This window comes from Haliotis rufescens, unplaced genomic scaffold, assembly GCF_023055435.1.
Source record: "Haliotis rufescens isolate VD_foot unplaced genomic scaffold, xgHalRufe1.0.p SCAF_30, whole genome shotgun sequence".
NCBI classification, from domain to species: Eukaryota; Metazoa; Mollusca; class Gastropoda; order Lepetellida; family Haliotidae; genus Haliotis; species Haliotis rufescens.
In genome coordinates, this window is record NW_025964002.1 from 4,917,342 (window position 1) to 4,936,429 (window position 19,088).

General features: G+C 39.5%; 1 protein-coding gene across 8 annotated transcripts in view; it reads left to right on the forward strand.

Annotated features, from left to right (window-relative positions):
* The window catches only part of LOC124116283 (CCR4-NOT transcription complex subunit 1-like), a 47,201-nt gene extending 43,860 nt beyond the window's left edge, over positions 1–3,341 (forward strand). For 5 of the 8 annotated variants that reach the window (XM_046477547.2, XM_048380431.1, XM_048380435.1 and 2 more), the window contains exons 47-50: positions 9–186; positions 572–704; positions 1,871–2,005; positions 2,612–3,341. In XM_046477547.2, the coding sequence (XP_046333503.2) occupies positions 9–186; positions 572–704; positions 1,871–2,005; positions 2,612–2,708 (543 nt within the window). In that variant the 3' untranslated portion in view covers positions 2,709–3,341. The remainder of the gene's footprint in view (positions 1–8; positions 187–571; positions 705–1,870; positions 2,006–2,611) is intronic. The other 3 variants (XM_046477553.2, XM_046477556.2, XM_048380433.1) reach the window with 1 other exon arrangement.
* Positions 3,342–19,088: the final 15,747 nt, after the last annotated feature.

A 19,088-nucleotide genomic window follows, 5' to 3' on the forward strand; every position in this document is an offset into this window, starting at 1 on the left:
GTTTTCAGTCCAATGAGCCAGGCTGCCACTACAACATCCCCCTGATCAATGCACTGGTCCTGTATGTGGGCACGCAGGCCATCCAGTTCATACACACCAAGGGACAGACACCGGCTATAAGCACCATAGCTCCTTCATCACACATGGACATCTTTCAGAATCTCGCCGTCAACCTTGATACAGAAGGTTAGTTGCAGATGTTTATTACAGATTGGGTACAGAAAACTTGTCTCAGACATGAGAATTTTCCTCGGATTCCTGGAATTCTTGGATTTTTCCTCTCAGAATGATGTAAAATGCACTTATTTTAATCCTTGCATGTTGCATGTTTTGATGTTGCATGCCCCTAAACCCCCCTAGTTTGGCAAGATTGGCGATGTTCCTCCAAAAACAAGTTTTGCAGTTCTCGTGTCTGTTGTCTGAAAGTTTAAGTAAGAACTGTATTGTAAATTCTCTATTCTTCTGAAGCAGATTAGACCCAGTGAGCCCAGTTTGCAATCATTAAGGATAGATACTCAGGGATTATAGAGATTGTGAAAGTAGAAACTAGCTTGTTATTGTTCTTTTGTAGGTCGGTACCTGTTCCTGACAGCGATAGCCAACCAGCTGCGCTATCCCAACAGTCATACTCACTACTTCAGCTGCACGCTGCTCTACCTGTTTGTGCAGGCCAACAATGAGCAGATCCAGGAACAAATCACAAGGTAGGATCACCATGCTGGACCTTGTCAGTACTTCATGGCTCGCAATACACAATGTTCATCCTGTCACCCATGAATACATACTGCCACTATGATGTAAAAGTGATGTGTGTATTTTTTTTCGGGTTATTTAATGATTGTTTTGTTTTTGTTTTTGTTTGTTTAATGCGCACTCAAAAATACTACAGCTTTGTGATGGCATTTTTTTTTAATTAAATCTGGATCACACAATCCAGTGTTTGGCTTCATCAGCATTGATCCAAACAATAGGGATACAGTGACTTGCAATCAACTAAGTCAAAGAGTCTGACCACCGGATTCATTTAGTTGCTTGTTTCGACAAGTAGTGCCCATTGAGGACCTATTTGCTTACCCATGGGTTGACCTCACCACTGCTACATGGGGAGATGATTTAGCTCAGACTTGTGTTATTTCAGATTCATAGTGTCACTGTATCTATACGTTTTGTTTGATGGTCACACCATATGCCACTTGTTCCTCATGGCTTGCTGCTATGTGAACAATATGACCAAGTCTTGCCCTGTTTCTTCATTAGGCAGGGATGCAACCTGAAACATGTACTAGACCAAACAGTGATAACATATAGGACTGCCTCTAAAGACTGAAATTGTACTTTCCCTTGAGATGTCATAAACACCAGAGACACTTACTTGGGCTAGAAAGTTGGTGCCAGTTTGCATCTCTCTATTGGTACTAGCATCTGTACCGAAACATCTCTTTGAATAATAAGTTGAAATATAGTTGAATAAATAAGTTGAAATCTGTTGGTCAACTGCATTCATTGATACTACATAATGACATTTACAGACTAGTTCAAAAGTTCGATGTCCGATAAACTCGGGACTTAACATTTTGAGAATTAAGTTTTTTGGGGGTAAAGGGGTATGTCTCAAAACTTAAGGAATTAGTATTTTTATTCGACATCAAACCTTTGAACTGGTCCCTTCAAGACATCTTGAAGTATGACATTCAGAAATATAACTGATCTTGTTTGGTGTCTGTTGTATGCTGGTATGTTCCAGTTGAACTACAATGTTATGATACAGTTAAGAATTGTTCAAGAGTGTCAGTTTATTAACAAAGGGCTTATTTCAGGTTGGTGCAGGTCAGCAAAGGTACTTACTGATCTGTGTTTTTCGTTATTTCAGAGTGCTACTTGAACGTCTGATTGTCAACCGGCCTCACCCATGGGGTCTTCTCATCACATTCATTGAGCTCATCAAAAACTCCACATTCAAGTTCTGGAGTCATGAGTTTGTCCACTGTGCACCGGAGATTGACAAGTAAGTACTATCTTCACGGTCCGGATATTGACATACGTTGTACCAAAAGTAAGTCCAACATAATAGGCAGTGGCATGTTCTGTTATGTTGTTTGGTATTGTTGAATAGATAACTAATTTGGTGACAGTTAGTTATCTTAATGTGCACGGGTCCACGGTAGTCCTGTTGTCAGAGGCACCACAATTCACTGGCAGTCCCTAGGGCATGCCATAAACTTATGATTGTGGGTTCAAATCCTGGTTCACCCTGATCAGTTTCTAGGATTGTCCACAGCATACCCATGCTCATGGCTTTCACCAGAGACCTCTCTTGGGCTTTTCTCCAACATTATGCTGATACGCCATGATGTAGCTGGAATACTGTTTAAAGCAGGATTAAACTTCCAACTCAATTGCACTGTCCATCTCACTATTCTGATTTCTATTCAGATTTAGCATTCCCTGAATATTACATGAACGCAAACTGACATGTATGAATTTGATAAAACAAGCTCAGATGATTGTACTTGAAAAGTTGGTTGAGATGATTAGATTTACTTAAAAATAAATATATACATGTATATATATTTTTGTGTGTTCAATTTAGTGGACCTTTAACATTAACTAGTCTTTCTTGCAGGCTTTTCGAGTCTGTGGCTCGATCCTGTATGCAGCCAAAACAGACCGGCAACTCACGGGAACCGGAGACAGCTGAGGTTCACTAGCCAGAAACTTGTTTTCAAATATTGGTGCAAACATTTGGAGCTTGGTCAACTTGTGTGAGACACATGGCGTCACAGTTAGCCAGCATTCTGGAGTGTTCATTTAGTCTGCAGCCGTATCAACCCTCTCACCAGTGATGCTACTTCCCTCTTCATCCTCACCACCAAACTGACCGGTCCAGGACCCTGCTCAGACTGTGTGGATGGTGTGTGTCCTTCACCTTGGGATTCTTTGTGTGGCTGGGACTAGTGACACAAGTGATTGTGCATTAACACTACAAATAAGGCTCTTCGCCTACTTGCAAATATTTTCTTGTGTGTACATTTTGATGGAATTATGAAAAGAATCAAAGATGTAAGAAAGTGTCCATTTGCTATTTTTTCTTCCCTTGGGTTCATCCACTGTATAGTCATGTGTACAATTTGTTCATCATGCATAGGGGGCGCTGGACCCGGACTGGCTCAGCTACGGAACTCCTCACTATAGAGGTGAAATTGTTAATTTAATAATTCTGTCGACAGATGGCGACAATAAATGTTACTGATGTTTTAAAGACAGAATCACTGGACAATGGAGTATGATTTGAAGTGTTGATTTGTTGTTATCGTAGAAATAAAATATATTGCTTGCAGTAATTCGGAACTTTGTTGTATGTCATTGTTAGGTGGAGAAAAGGGTGAGACTGTACACATTGACCATTGTTTTACTAATCTTACGGAGGGCTCATAGTAAACACTTTAACCAGTACTCATGTCTGCCGAGTACAGATATTTAACTGGGTCTATCCCAGGGGTATTATTATTTTGTGGGGGTCCAAGGTATGAACGATTGGGTCCCAGGCTGGCAACATGTGTCATGTTTCACAGGGATAGACACCAAGCCTTAAAAAAAGGCTGTTGGTCAGACACCGTGAGGAATCATATTTACATGTCTTTGGGTATGGGAGTAACATTTTTTATGATTTTTAAACTTATCCAATATTTATTCAGTATGTACAAGATACTGTAAAAGCATCGGGTGGGAACGCCATGGTTGGTGGACGTGACATTCTGCTGTGACGTTGTGGATCCCACATTCCCGAGGCAAGAGAGTTAACTGACTTTAAAAGTCCAGTTTCCACCCTTGCCGAACTAGGCTTGAATTCCTTGCCTCGATCGTGGCGCCACCACTGGCTATTACGAGTTATGTCCCTTTTACGCCTCGCCTGTGGTCCAATCAGATTCCACCTCTCGTATCACTAGCATTTGCTTCTAACATGACGGCGCCCAGTCAAGACGATCTGGTCAATAATAAAGATCTATATTGTGATAAAACGGGTCTTACATCGCGAAGTGCACCAAATCACGTGAGCATCTTTATTTGAAAACATGAAAAGATTTCGCAAATATCTGTTGACAACGAGTTGGTGGTGAACATGCTTTGCAAATACTGCAATCGAACGAAGAGCTCAATAAACATTACATTCATCTTCAGTACTACTACAAACACTTTGTAATACCCCTTTGACAACTTCACTAACCTTTCACCTACGAAATACCTTTACTTAAAATTGTGTATGGAAATTCTGAATTTTCAAAATACTCTGGTTTGTAACATGTTTAAGTTATACCTTAGATAAGATACTAACAATTATTGAGGAAACAACGATGTTAGCCATTGCCAAGTTAAGGGATGTCATGTGATCTTTTAAGTGAATACAGTAATAGGACTTAATTACCAATCTCTTGGGAAATCCACAAAAAAAGGAAATCCACACACAAAACGTTAAGGGACACGGGTGGCCCAGTCGTCTAAGTTGCGTCCCTTGGGCATGCCAGAGACCAATGATTGTGTGTTCGAATCCTGATTCGACCCGATTATGTTTCTCGGTTTGTCAACACCATACCCGTGCTCATTGGTTTCACTGAAGTGGTAAACGTCTGAGACCTGCATCACTTCGGGCTTTCCTCCCATGTTATGCTGTCATGCCATGATGTAACTAATACATGTTCAAAGCAGCGGAAACCAAACTCACTCACATTTCTATCTAATTGATTCAAATTTTATAACAGGGAACTGGGTTTATGTAAATCCACCTTTACTAAATTTTTGCAAATTTTGATAATTCGTAGCTGACAAGAAATATATATGTACAATTACAATTTATGCAGACATTGCCTACGCTATCATTATCTCAAATAATGTTCACTTGGCATTGACGGAACTACTCTTATTTGGACACAAGTAAGTGATTTAAGATTTTGTTAGCAAACGTGTGCCCCTAGCAGGGCTCGAACCCTTTTGCTTTGTGAACGCAGGGGCGGTCGGGTAGCCTAGTGGTTAAAGCGTTCGCTCGTCACGCAGAAGACCCGGGTTCGATTCCCGACATATGTACAATGTGTGAAGCCCATTTCCGGTGTCCCCCGCCGTGATATTGCTGGAATATTGCTAGAAGCGGCGTAAAAACATACTCACTCACTCACTTTGTGAACGCAGGAACATGGCAGAAATGTGAGAATTTAACCATTAAAGTTTTTTCAAATATTTGTTTAATCCAGAGAAGTTTGATAAATATTATGTATAGTGCTGGAGCGATTAAACGAATAGACGGTCAATCGATCGATCGGGATAACGTCGGCTGAGGAGATTAATCGATATTCGTAAGAATGACCATGCCCATCCAAATGAACTTTAAAACAGTACGTGTGTTATTGTTATGTTCTTAAGACTCGTCAGAATATACTTGCCAACACGCTGCATGTTTCTCAGTCTGTCATTGATCAGCAGATCTGGCAACAACTCCAGCCCAGAACATGTTTAGTCAGATCGATAGCATTAAGAAATCTTGCATGCAATAAAAATGTAAAGGGAAAAAAGTAAATCGAATGCAAACTGTCGCTCAGATAACGGTCTGCACAGATGGCATTTGTGTATTAGACGCCCACGTGTCATCCCACAACTTACTGCACATCATTTGAATCAGAGGCGTCAGTTGTGTTGGGAACGTCAGCACTGGGATATTGACTGATGTCATGTTTTAGGATGAATCGAGGTTCACTCGACTTCCATGACCGAAGGAATCCAGTTTGGAGACGTCCTATGAGCGTTTTATGGACGTTAACGTCGTACAGCATGACTGTTTTGGGAGATGACTGGCCGAACTGCGCTCCATATTGTCCATGGCAGAGGCACTGGTCAGTACTATCAGGACAGCATCATTGCACCACTCGTGGTGCCATTTGCACAGCGCGTTGGGCAACGTTTCATCCAACAGCAAAACATCCATGTCATGCTGTTGACATCACTTAGTCCTGACGTTTCCCCAATTGAACACGTCTGGGACGTCAATAGCAGACGTGTACATCAACGTCAACATCCATCCACCACTCTCAATGAACTCGGTGCTGCTCTCACTGATGAGTTGGACAACATGAGTCATACAGGATATGTCATGTGTCGAGTGAAATATCATGTTTCTCTCATCGAGAAGGGGGAAAGAAGATATTTTACCGAGTGGCTTAGTTTCACAAGACACATGGAATATCCTATTCATTATATAGTGCAGTCTATCGGAAAATTATACTATTTCATTACAAATGTAAAACCGTGAAACATAAATTCTCTCCCCCTGACACATAGGGACGACTCACCACCCCTTGTATTTGCGACTTAAAAAGTAGTTTCGTGTTTGCATAATCTTAAAAAATCTTAACAAAAGTATCAAAAAATATTTAGGGTCACGGCATTTCGATATGATTATATACAAAATCAATTTTAACAAAAAGTATTCTTGAAAACTAGGAGACCGCTGAGAGAAGCGAAAGAATACACGCTGGTCAGGTAACAAAAATGGCGCTTTTCGAAACGAACAGTCCCGATTGACGAGTGAAATGAGAAATTTACAGTTTATAAGGAAACATTTTCGAGAGAACAAACGGCAAGAAGTGATATTAACTCCATAAATGACCGTCTGTCATTACTTTGCCTTGTGAATGTGGACCTAACGTAAAAAATACGTCATCAGTTTGTGTATGGGGTTGACACTTACGATAAAGGAAGACAATTTAAAGGGAATTCTACCATGAATGGTGACGCGCGATGAAGAGCGAAAGCCTTGCAAAGCTTGCTTTGTTTTCTTTAGGGATGCCCACCTCATGTTAGCTTACCAAGTTGCCGTGCTTGCATGCCTTCGGTGCCTGTCATATGTTCGAGTGAAGTATAACGGTGTAAACAAACTGCTTGAGTATATACAGCACCATATTTTGTTCGGTGATTCCGTAATTCAGATCGATAACCCACTCAAAACACTGAACTCAACCCATGCCGCTTCACTCAGTATATTTGCTAACACCAAAGAGTTCGCTTTTTATTTAGTAATGGTAGAATGGAGATAAACATACTGTGTTTTCAATGTAGAGCTCGGTTACCTGTAGATTTAACCCCGCTAGATTGAATTTGGAACCGAACGCGCAGCGTGAGGTTTCAAATGTTAAATTTAGCGCGGTATATTTATCTCCTAAGTAACTCTTGTGTGACAATAGTTCCGGCAAAGTGTTATGTTCACTGCAGTGAAATATCAAGTGTTATGTTCACTGCAAGGTAAATATCACTTTTCTCAACTTCAGAAAACTCAGTCTTTCACACTGAAGTTTACAATAAAAGCTGACACTGGTCGACTCATCAGATGCATATGCCTCGATATATTCGCTCATGTCTTGCCAACAGAGGTGGTATTACCCGATATTAGTGACGTACGTTGGCCGCAAAATACACATTTCGAATTTGACTTCCCGACCTCTTTAACGACCTAATGAGCCACGATCTCATCACACAATCCATTAGAACCCATTATAGATCTTATGGCCTATTTTCAGAGCAGATATAATCATATCATTTCATTTGTCAAAACCATATAGATAGATTGATAGATATATCAAACCAAGTGTTGTCGATTTATGTTTCTTATGGTGAAAGCAGAACTCTTTGTCATATTAAAACAAAAGCCCAAATCATCACAGGGCGCATGCGTACCTCTAAAGAAATAAAATGTGACTCTACATTTTGCCGAATTTGAAAGTAATTCATAAACGGCTATTAATCAAATTACATTATGCAAAGTAAACTGATGTAATCATTCGTTGAATACAAAAGAGTCAATATATGTTTTTAAATTTTTATTATATATTTGGCATTGTCATTTGGAGATCATTTTTGTAGTATATCAATATTATGAGGAGTGAAGATTACGTAATGTAATCACAACAATTTCAAAATCAAACGCCTATGTATCATTTCTGCAAAATGTCTACAACGCTGCTGTTTTGAAGGTTTCGACTTCGTGTTCCCTGATTGGCTAAATATTTGTATATGATCAACGTAATATACCATGAATATTTAGCAGGCTGAAGAGTCTGGTTCAAGTTTGGTTATGAAACAACCGCTTCGATTGGAGATATTGTTTTATTGTTATTGTTGACAGAATTTTAAGTTCCATGTTCTGAAACTTGCTGTCGTTTCCCTGTTACACCCATACAGGACTATAAACAACACAAACGTGAACCAGGAAATAACGTCGATGGTCTATCGTAGTCGTAATCAGAGGCGAAAAAGGACCGGTGTTTGTGACAATTAGTATATAATGTTGGTATTCGATTCCCTCCTTGCCCCTGTGTGTTGCGGTGGGGTTACAATTACAATCGATTATTGAGCGATAACAGATCCCCGATTATCGATATGCATATAGTGAGATATAACCAACACTAATGATGTATACTGTTGCGTTACATTATGTTACCTATAACACTGTTCATGTTAAAATAAACAGACGAACAAGTATATCCTTGTTCAGGGCTCTACATTTCCTGTAATCCCTTTCAGCATGTATACAAAACATGCAACAGATTGATAAAACGCCCGAATAGGGCCCCAGAAAATTGTAATGAGCCTTGTACCATGCATTGTGAAGATCAGCTGGCAACGGAGCATGGTGCACATGCGCATGATTGATGAAACACACATTTAGGCCCCCCAAAAAGTAAATAGCCCCGTACCATGAGTTGTGAACATCATCTTTAAAGGGCTGTCTCGATGATTGATACAATGGCTGTTTTGGCTTTGGCAGGGAATGAGCACCTAGCACACTTGTCAAATTGGCCAAGACACAGGTCCCCTGTCTGTGTACAACTTTGGCCTGCTTGAACATATTTCACTGTTTTATCTTATGCGGCATGGCGTAGGGTGGTGAAACTTTGCCCGGACCGTCACATTGGCCATCTAGCAATTTTGCTTGAACATATTTCACTGTTTTATCTTATACGGCAAGGTGTAGGGTGGAGACACTTTGCCCGGACCGTCACATTGGTCATCTAGCAATTTTTCTTGAACATATTTCACACTGTGTTTACCTCGTACGTCAAAACTATATTTGTAATGCTCTGTACGGTATTGTAACGTACCTGGGTAGCCTTGTTGGGATGACTTAAGGAAATCATCTTTACCTTGAATGTATGAGTGAGTGAGTTGGGTTTAACGCCGCTTTTAACAGTATTCCAGTTATATCGCGGCGTGTCAGCTTAATGCGGGAGGAAAGCCCGAAGTGATGCAGGTCTCAGATGTTTACCACTTCGGTGAAACCCACGAGCACGGTTATGGTGCTGACAAACCAAGAAACATAATCGGGGCGAACAGGGATTCGAACCCACATTCATAGGTTTCTGGCGTACCCAAGGGACGCAACTCTACACAGCGAATCGCGGCGCCTTAGACGACTGGGCCACCCGTGCCCCATGAATGTATGAGATTACTCACCCATGTAAAGACTCCATAACAAAGTAGACTGATACTGACACTATCCTTAGACATGTTTGTTTGTTTGTTTGTTTGTTTGTTTGTTGTTTAATACCTCAATATTCCAGCTATGTGACGGCGGTCGGTACATAATCAAGTCTGGACCAGACAATCCAGTGATTGACATCAGGAGCAGTGGTATGCATCAACCAAGTCAACAAGCCTGACCATCCAATCCCATTAAGACACTGACGGGATATATCTATATACTTACAATGTTATTTGAGTGAGTGAATGTTAATACAAGACATAATCTTCCACCTTTTTCACACCTGGGCTGTAAATAGATGAGTCTGTGTCAGTGGTTGTGACATGAACAACAATCAACGCCATCAGGACATGATGACACACATTCAGCCCGGGAATGTGTTGTTGCATAAACAACGTCGCTATTTAATTGAGACTGTGATGTTTTGAGACATGTCGCAGCCCTTGTCTAATTTAGGACGCGACAGCTGCATAAACCTTGTCGCAAATAAAATACCTGCAAGGTGAGCGATCGTTCTCAGTTAAAAACTAAGAACTTCACAATTTCGCTCTGTGCTGTTGCTGATGATGTGGAAATATTACCCGCGCTTCCCAATATTAGGCGAATTTCGCACACGATCTGTGCTGACGTCACTGCCTCACTTCTGAACGGCGACATCAAATTCAAACTTTACCTTCCAGATGTCACATTTACATTATATATTGTTTGTTTAAAGTAAAGGTTCTTTTAGATTTAATGTTTTTCTAACTTACTCAGCATGTTACAGGAAGCCTATATTAGGAAATGTCAACTTTCCTTGCAAGACGCATACACATATTTAACTTCAATTTTGATGCAAATAATGATGCACATCTTATAATTATGTAAAAATATATCTTCATTGAAAATACAGCGTGAGTTTATCACGCCAGTATTTAATTGTTTATAATGTAACTGAAATGTATTATATGGTTTGTATCTTATTATCCCCCGCCACGAAGTGGCAGTGGTTATATTAATGAAGACCATTATCAATATTCACCAAGCGGCAACAATGTCAAGATCCAAAACAGCCCTAGGCTGGATATATATAAACAATCAAGTCTGGACCAGAAAATCCAGTGATTGACATCATGAGCATCGATCCACGCAATTGAGATACGACAACATGCATCAACCAAGTCAGCGAGCCTGACCCCCCGTTGTCATTAGTCGCCTCTTATGACAAGCATACTCGCCTTTTACGGCAAGCATGGGTTGCTGAAGACCTATTCTAACCCACGATTTAGTCTATTATGGATGGGGATTTCAATGTTTGATTACAGAAAATCACCCACTGACACTCTAAACTTTGAACGCATTTCTTACCAGAATAGAAATGTTGGTTCTATGTAACATGCAATCTTTTTATCATGTAAAACCTCGTATCACTATGAATGGTCCTCAGGCTAGGGTTTGTGTGTGGAGTTGAGATGCATGCAACAGGTTCTTACAAGAATATGAATGCTTTGTCAATAGGTTAGCCATTCAAATAATTCGTAATTCCATGTTAAACTGCCAACAAAGTGAGACTTACCATGTCAGAAATAGCAAATATGGACTGTTGCTGGATTTATAGGAAGATGTTCCAGGGGATTCTGGGTTATAATGGCGCCCAGCAACCTATGCTTGTGTAAGAGGCGACCAAATGGATGGGCTGGTGGGTTCGCTGACTTGGTTGATTTGTCATTGTAACCCTGACAGCGTGGACCGTTGCTCACAATATCGGTCACTGGATTGTCTGGTCCATGCTCTTATATACAATCCGCCAACATATAGATGGAATATTGCTGAGTGCGGGGTTAAACAACAAAGAATGAAAAACAGTTTTGTTTGCTGTTTAACATCACACTCAATATTCAACCTACATGACAGCTGTCGGTACAAAAACGGTCTGGACCAGACAATCCAGTGACTAACATCACGAGCATTGATCCACCAATAGGAATACGATGACATGCATCAACCAAGTCAGCGGGCCTGACCACCCGATCCCGTTAGTCGCCTCTTAAAACAAGCCTTGTCGCAGAAAGAAGTCATTAACCAGATTATAACATTCTGCAACTTAGCTTGCATTGTTTATTGTGAGTGAGTTTGATTTTATGCTGCTTTTACCAATATTCCAGCAATATCAATATCAGAAATGGGCTTCACACATTTTACCCATGTCGGGAATCGAACCCGGATCTTCGGGGTGATGAGCCAACACTTTAACCACTAGGCTACCTGACCACCCCTTGTGAAAAGCACAGACTCTCATGTTTGTGTGGTGTGTGCAAACACGACAAACATTGATTTATGATATGCTACAATTTATTTCGTGTCAAAATACATTAGATATTATAATTTCATACAAAACCAGGAGAGAAAAATGCATAACAATAAATAAACTTAATATCAGGTCCATATTAAAATCATGTTTGCAAATGTAATATTTCATAAATGATTTTGTGTGTATATATGGCTGACATATAGTTGTTACCAATCCTTCTTTAGATAATTCATATTAATACCCCAACCTTGCTATCTTACCTTGCACCAGGAAGAGTAATGTAAGGTCCACAGAATGTGTATAACTGCTACATATTCTGTGAACCAGGGCTCACTTGCACAAAGCCATCTTTGCACTGCGTCTATTGTAAGCCTATGTTAAAGTATGGGAGTTATGAACATCTTAGCACTACGACTAGTGTAAGCCTTTGTTAAAGTTTGGGTGTGACGATCATCTTAGCACTACGGCTAGTGTAAGCCTATGTTAAAGTATGGGAGTGACGATCATCTTAGCACTACGAATAGTGTAAGCCTATGTTAAAGTATGGGAGTTATGAACATCTTAGCACTACGAATAGTGTAAGTCTATGTTAAAGTATGGGTGTGACGATCATCTTAGCACTACGGCTAGTGTAAGCCTATGTTAAAGTATGGGAGTTACTATCATCTTAGCACTACGACTAGTGTAAGCCTATGTTAAAGTATGGGAGTGACGATCATCTTAGCACTACGACTAGTATAAACCTATGTTAAAGTGTGGGAGTAAGATCATCTTAGCACTATGACTAGTGTAAACCTATGTTAAAGTATAGGAGTGAGATCATCTTAGCACTACGACTAGTGTAAGCCTATGTTAAAGTTTGGGCGTTACGAACATCTTAGCACTATGACTAGTGTAAGCCTATGTTAAAGTATGGGAGTTACGATCATCTTAGCACTACGACTAGTGAAAGCCTATGTCAAAGTATGGGAGTTACGATCATGTTACGTGTTGACCCTGGTTGATTTGAACGGACCTGCTGAGGATTCCTGAGTACGATGGCGGCCTTAATTTGTTGGAACAGGGAGGTCCCAATGATGTGCTGCGACCCCAATACCACAATGTGCTCGGTCTTGCAAAACATTGTCAGTATGCATCACAGGACTTTTTCATGAACAGTTTCAAGTAGAATATGAAGTCCCTGCCTCATCGTCAAGTTTCCAGCGCATCAAATATCCATTCTGTTACGATCAATACCCACTTAGTCGCTATCATACATTTATTTTAAATCTGATTAATATGACATGACTCCAATATTAGTTCTCCAGTCAAACGTCAGTGTTCTTTCATTATTGTTATAGTGATGTAACCAGTGCTCGCAGTGTAGCCTGCAGGGGACGTCTCGTACTGCATAGGACTCACTCTTGAAACATCTATCCATATGTGGACAAAATAAGTAGAAGCAGTCTACTGATTTCATTATTAAATCAAGGGCTTGCAGAACAGATGAGGATTTTTTTTGTTGGTTCAGGCTAATAATAACATGGAAATTCTGCATTATTATTATTATTTTACTTTATTTTTGTTTTAAATTTATATACTGCAGGTATCAAGGTTCTTGTATCTGCTCAAATGTGGTTTTATTTGTTCCCCAAATAGTGGATCCGTTTGCATTCCAGTTATCATTCTCAACTTCCTGGGGAGTATACAACCAGAGCTGCCTTTGGGTGCTAGAGCGTTATTACATCCACCTCACTAAGTTGGTGTAAAGAGCTGAGACATTCAAAATGAATGATTGGCGGTGAATGGTTCCTGGGTATTTATCATAACAGCATGGAGATATGATACACTGGATCCTCGAGGATGCTGCCTCTTACATAACACCCTTTTTCCCACTTACAGGCGAGTCACTGACTGAGATCCACATCCAGCGTGTAGATCCAGCCACAAGCACCACCACAACAACAGCTTTCACCTGGGGAACCCATTGGGCACTTTACATTTAACGTATTTGTTTGTTTGTTTGTTTGTTTGTTTGTTTGTTTGTTTGTTTGTTGTTTAATGCTGCACTAATATTCCATGTATAGGACAAAGGTCTGTAAATAATCAAGTCTGGACCAGACAATCCAGTGATTGACATCATGAGCATCGATCCACACAATTGGGATACGATCACGTGCATCAACCAAGTCAGCGAGCCTGACCACCCGATGCCTCTTCCAACAAGCATAGTCGCCTCTTACAGAAAGCATGGGCTGCTGAAGACCTATTCTATCCCGCATCTTCACGGGTCCCATTTAACATGTAACTTTGCCTTAAACAATCTAATAGTTAAAGGAACGTGTGGCATCGTCTTCTCAGGTAGCCAACTACAGTACAGACATATTCTCAGGTGAATATATCCTACTCAAAAGAAGTTAAAGAACACTGCTTATTTCACATGACTAAAGTTCGTCTGGTGGTGTGTAGTGCAACACACAGCCTTCCAATTGTGGGAGTTCTTTAACTTCTTTTGGGTAGTATATTTTCAATTGCATATTGAACAGACTTTGATTTCGACAGGAAGCCCATTTTCCAAATAAAACAAACTATATGTCCTACACACCTGGTAGAGATGCTGTTCTCTCTGATATTATGCTCAATAGACATGATTTATACATAGTTTACACTGAGGAGCAAAAGCAGGGAAATGCAATGACTGTATGCTTTAAGCACGTTCAATAATGCCATCAAAAAAGCAAATTACGTATGGTATGATAAATGTAAATAAGAAAATGAAATTTGTACAACAAAATAACAGAATACAGAATTGTTTAAGTTCACACAAAAACATAAAAGCATTCTTACTATGAGATCATATATACCGGTACATGTATGACCTTATCATGAGATCATATATACCGGTACATGTATGACCTTATCATGAGATCATATATACCGGTACATGTATGACCTTATCATGAGATCATATATACCGGTACATGTATAACCTTATCATGAGATCATATATACCGGTACATGTTATACCTTATCATGAGATCATATATACCGGTACATGTATGACCTTATCATGAGATCGTATATACCGTATCATGTATGACCGTATCATGAGATCATATAAACCGGTACATGTATGACCTTATCATGAGATCATATATACCGTATCATGTATGACCGTATCATGAGATCATATAAACCGGTACATGTATGACCTTATCATGAGATCATATACACCGGTACATGTTATACCTTATCATGAGATCATATATACCAGTACATGTATGACCTTATCATGAGATTGTATGTACCGGTACATGTATGACCTTATCATGAGATCGTATATACCGGTACATGTATGACCTTATCATAAGATCATATATACCGTATCATGTATGACTGTATCATGAGATCATATAAACCGGTTCATGTATAACCTTATCATGTGATCATATATACCGGTACATGTATGACCTTTTCATGAGATCGTATATACCGGTACATGCATGACCTTATCATGAGATTGTATGTACCGGTACATGTATGACCTTATCATGAGATCGTATATACCGGTACATGTATGACCTTTTCATGAGATCATATAAACCGATACATGCATGACCTTATCATGAGATCATATAAACCGGTTCATGTATAACCTTATCATGAGATCATATATACCGGTACATGTATGACCTTATCATGTGATCATATATACCGTATCATGTATGACCTTATCATGAGATCATATAAACCGTATCATGTATGACCGTATCATGTATGACCGTATCATGAGATCATATAAACCGGTACATGTATGACCTTATCATGAGATCATATATACCATATCATGTATGACCTTTTCATGAGATCATATAAACCGGTACATGCATGACCTCATCATGAGATCATATAAACCGGTTCATGTATAACCTTATCAAGAGATCATATATACCGGTACATGTATGACCTTATCATGTGATCATATATACCGTATCATGTATGACCTTATCATGAGATCATATAAACCGTATCATGTATGACCGTATCATGTATGACCGTATCATGAGATCATATAAACCGGTACATGTATGACCTTATCATGAGATCATATATACCATATCATGTATGACCTTATCATGTGATCATATATACCGGTACATGTATGACCTTATCATGAGATCATATATACCGGTACATGTATGACCTTATCATGAGATCACATAAACTGGTACATTGATGACCTTATCATGAGATTATATAAACTGGTACATGTATGCTTTATCATTAGATTATATAAACCGGTACATGTATGACCTTATCATGAGATCATATATACCGGTACATGTATGACCTTATCATGTAATCATATAAACCGGTACATGCATGACCTTATCATGAGATCACATAAACTGGTACATGTATGACCTTATCATGAGATTATATATACCAGTACATGTATGACCTTATCATGAGATTATATAAACCGGTACATGTATGACCTTATCATGAGATCTAATGTGTATGGTGTTATGATGAGATCGTATGTGTATGACCAATAGAATAATCTCTCAGTAACAACCTGAAGACTAATGCCAGTTCTTCGCCTCACACACATTCAGTGACTACACTGCAAGTACATGCAACAGGAATTTATATCTGATGGAATATAGGTTTGACAATGGCTGGGGCACATTCAAAAGAACTACGATGTTCGTTTGTTCTTTAACGCCGCACTATATATATATATTCCAGCTATATGACGGCAGTCTGTAAATAATCGAGTCTGGGCCAGACAATCCAATGACTGACATCATGAGCATCGTTCCACGCAATTGGGATAAGATGACATGAATCAACCAAGTCAGCGAGCCTGACCACCTGATCCTGTTAGTCACCCCTTACGACAAGCACAGTTGCCTCTCAGGCAAGCATGGGTTGCTGAAGACCTATTCTGCCCCGGATCTTCACGGGTCTGAACTACAATGACAGGTTCATAACTACTTAAACACTACACAGAAAAAGGACCAGTGAAATTCACTAGATCCATAGAAGATTAGTCAACTTGGAAGACAACCACACAGCATGTTTCCAGTAAGCTGTGATAATGTTAGAAAGGGGGACAAGAAACAACAGTTGAAAACATTCAGGGCATTCCTCACATCCTAGAGCTAATCACTTTTAATACCTAACATTTCAACAAAGAGAACCTGTGTTTTTTTAACCATTTTTTTATTCGGTGAATATGTGTATTAACATGAAAGTTATATGTGTGACTTTGTCAGCCTGCACAAGCAGTGATCTCAAACTGCCATGAATCTTTTGTCAAACCCTGTTGATATAAACCATTCAGAATACACATAGATATAAAATACAAGGTATAATAAATAAAACATATATAGGAACATGTTTGACAGAATACTTTGAAACAACCTTCTTTGTTTACATGGTTGAAGTATCCAAACAAACAAACAATATATTGACAAAAGCCGTCTTCATTTACACTTTGAAGCATCCAAACAAACAATATATGGAAACAACCTTCTTTGTTTACATGTTTGAAGTATCAAAACAGATAACATACTGAAACAATGTTCATTGTTTATGTTTGAAGTATCGAATCAACATATCATCTTCCAATGGACAAAGTACAAGCTTTTAGACACCTCTTACCCTTACCTATACCACGTATACAATTGGTGTTATTTAGGGCAAGACCAAAACATGCAAGTTTTGATATGAACAGTCTTACTTCTTATAGTCTCTTACTTCTTACTTGGGAACACATCTGATAACATTCTTAATTATTTGAAAAGGTTTTCCCACTGATAATCAGAGGAGATCTAGATAACGTTTCAAACATGTGCCAGATATACATCTTCCGTCACAGGCATGCTCCTGCTTTGTCCTTCATGTCGGCCATGTTTGTATGTGATCATGTCACGAGTACAAAACTGGCATGTTTTGGAACGAAAAAAGGTCTCTCCCAAGCACCGCCTCCGTGGTGTTGAGGGTAGAGCATCTACCCAGAGAGCTAAAGGTCGTCATTTCGATCCTTAGCTGCATCATACCATACATTAAAATATGGTACTTGTTGTTACCCTGCCGTGCGCTCGGCATTTAGGGGATAATAAAATAAGGACTGGTCGGCTCGGAATCAGTATACTGTATTCATGTTAAACTGAGGTATCTCAGAGGGCTAGAACTTTAAAACAGACATTAGTCCAGACTAGTACAAGCAGCTGCACAGACACTTGCATGCACATACACACACACTGCAATTTAAGTGCAATCTTGAATGTGACTAGCCCCATTTCATCTACCTTAACGCATGAAACTCACACACACCAACAGGATGTCTTCTTACAGGAAGAGCACCCTCATCAATGACCTGGAATCAGTGTTAAGGGAATACAACAGGAATGTATACAGTCGCTTCTACAGAGTGCCTTTGATCATTAGTGAATCTCACCACTCAACCCAGGGATTTGTAGGACTGTCCACTCAACGCCAGTGGCAGGCAAAGTGAACAAAAGTAATCTCCAATGAAATTGGGAACTTTATACTTCTTAATTTGGGTATTTTAGCTTATCATTCCATTCAGGGCTGTAACACGAAGTGCCAAAGACTTCTTACAGAAGTCAGCTTTTCAAAACTAAAAGTTGAATTTAAGTTTTTTAAGAATTGATATTTTGTGTTTCTGGAGGTATAGGAAGAAGTATGTGAAGTTTCAGCTGCACTGCTCCAGGGGGTTTTGAGAGGAAGATGTTTATGGATGACCCACGATTATTTGAAATTTTCCAATATGGCGAATGGCAGCCACACTTGATATCCAAACAGGATGCCTTGAATAAACATGGTACCACATAAGCATGATAAAGGGACCATTGCCAATCTAGGGGGGGTTTAGGGGCATGCCCCCTCTACCCCCCCCCCCCGAAAACAAGGATTAAAATAAGTCTATTTTACATCATACTGAGAGAAAAAATCACGAAATTCTGGGAATCCGAGGAAAATTGCCATGTCTGTATTGCATCAAACATCAACAAAAAATTTCAGCTCAATCCATTTTGTGACTTCGTAAAAACTTGTATATGCAGATGTACACCTAAGGAAGGAACACAAGGAAGTCAATTCTTATAAATATGTATGTCAAAAGAAACAACTTCACAAACTTCTTATTAGATCAGCAACAATAAAACAACAGACAACAATACACAATCACCGACATCATCCAGTGCAACAATGCAACTCAAGCCTCGCCCATTCTAATATCACTCAACCAGGAAACAGTAGTACGTA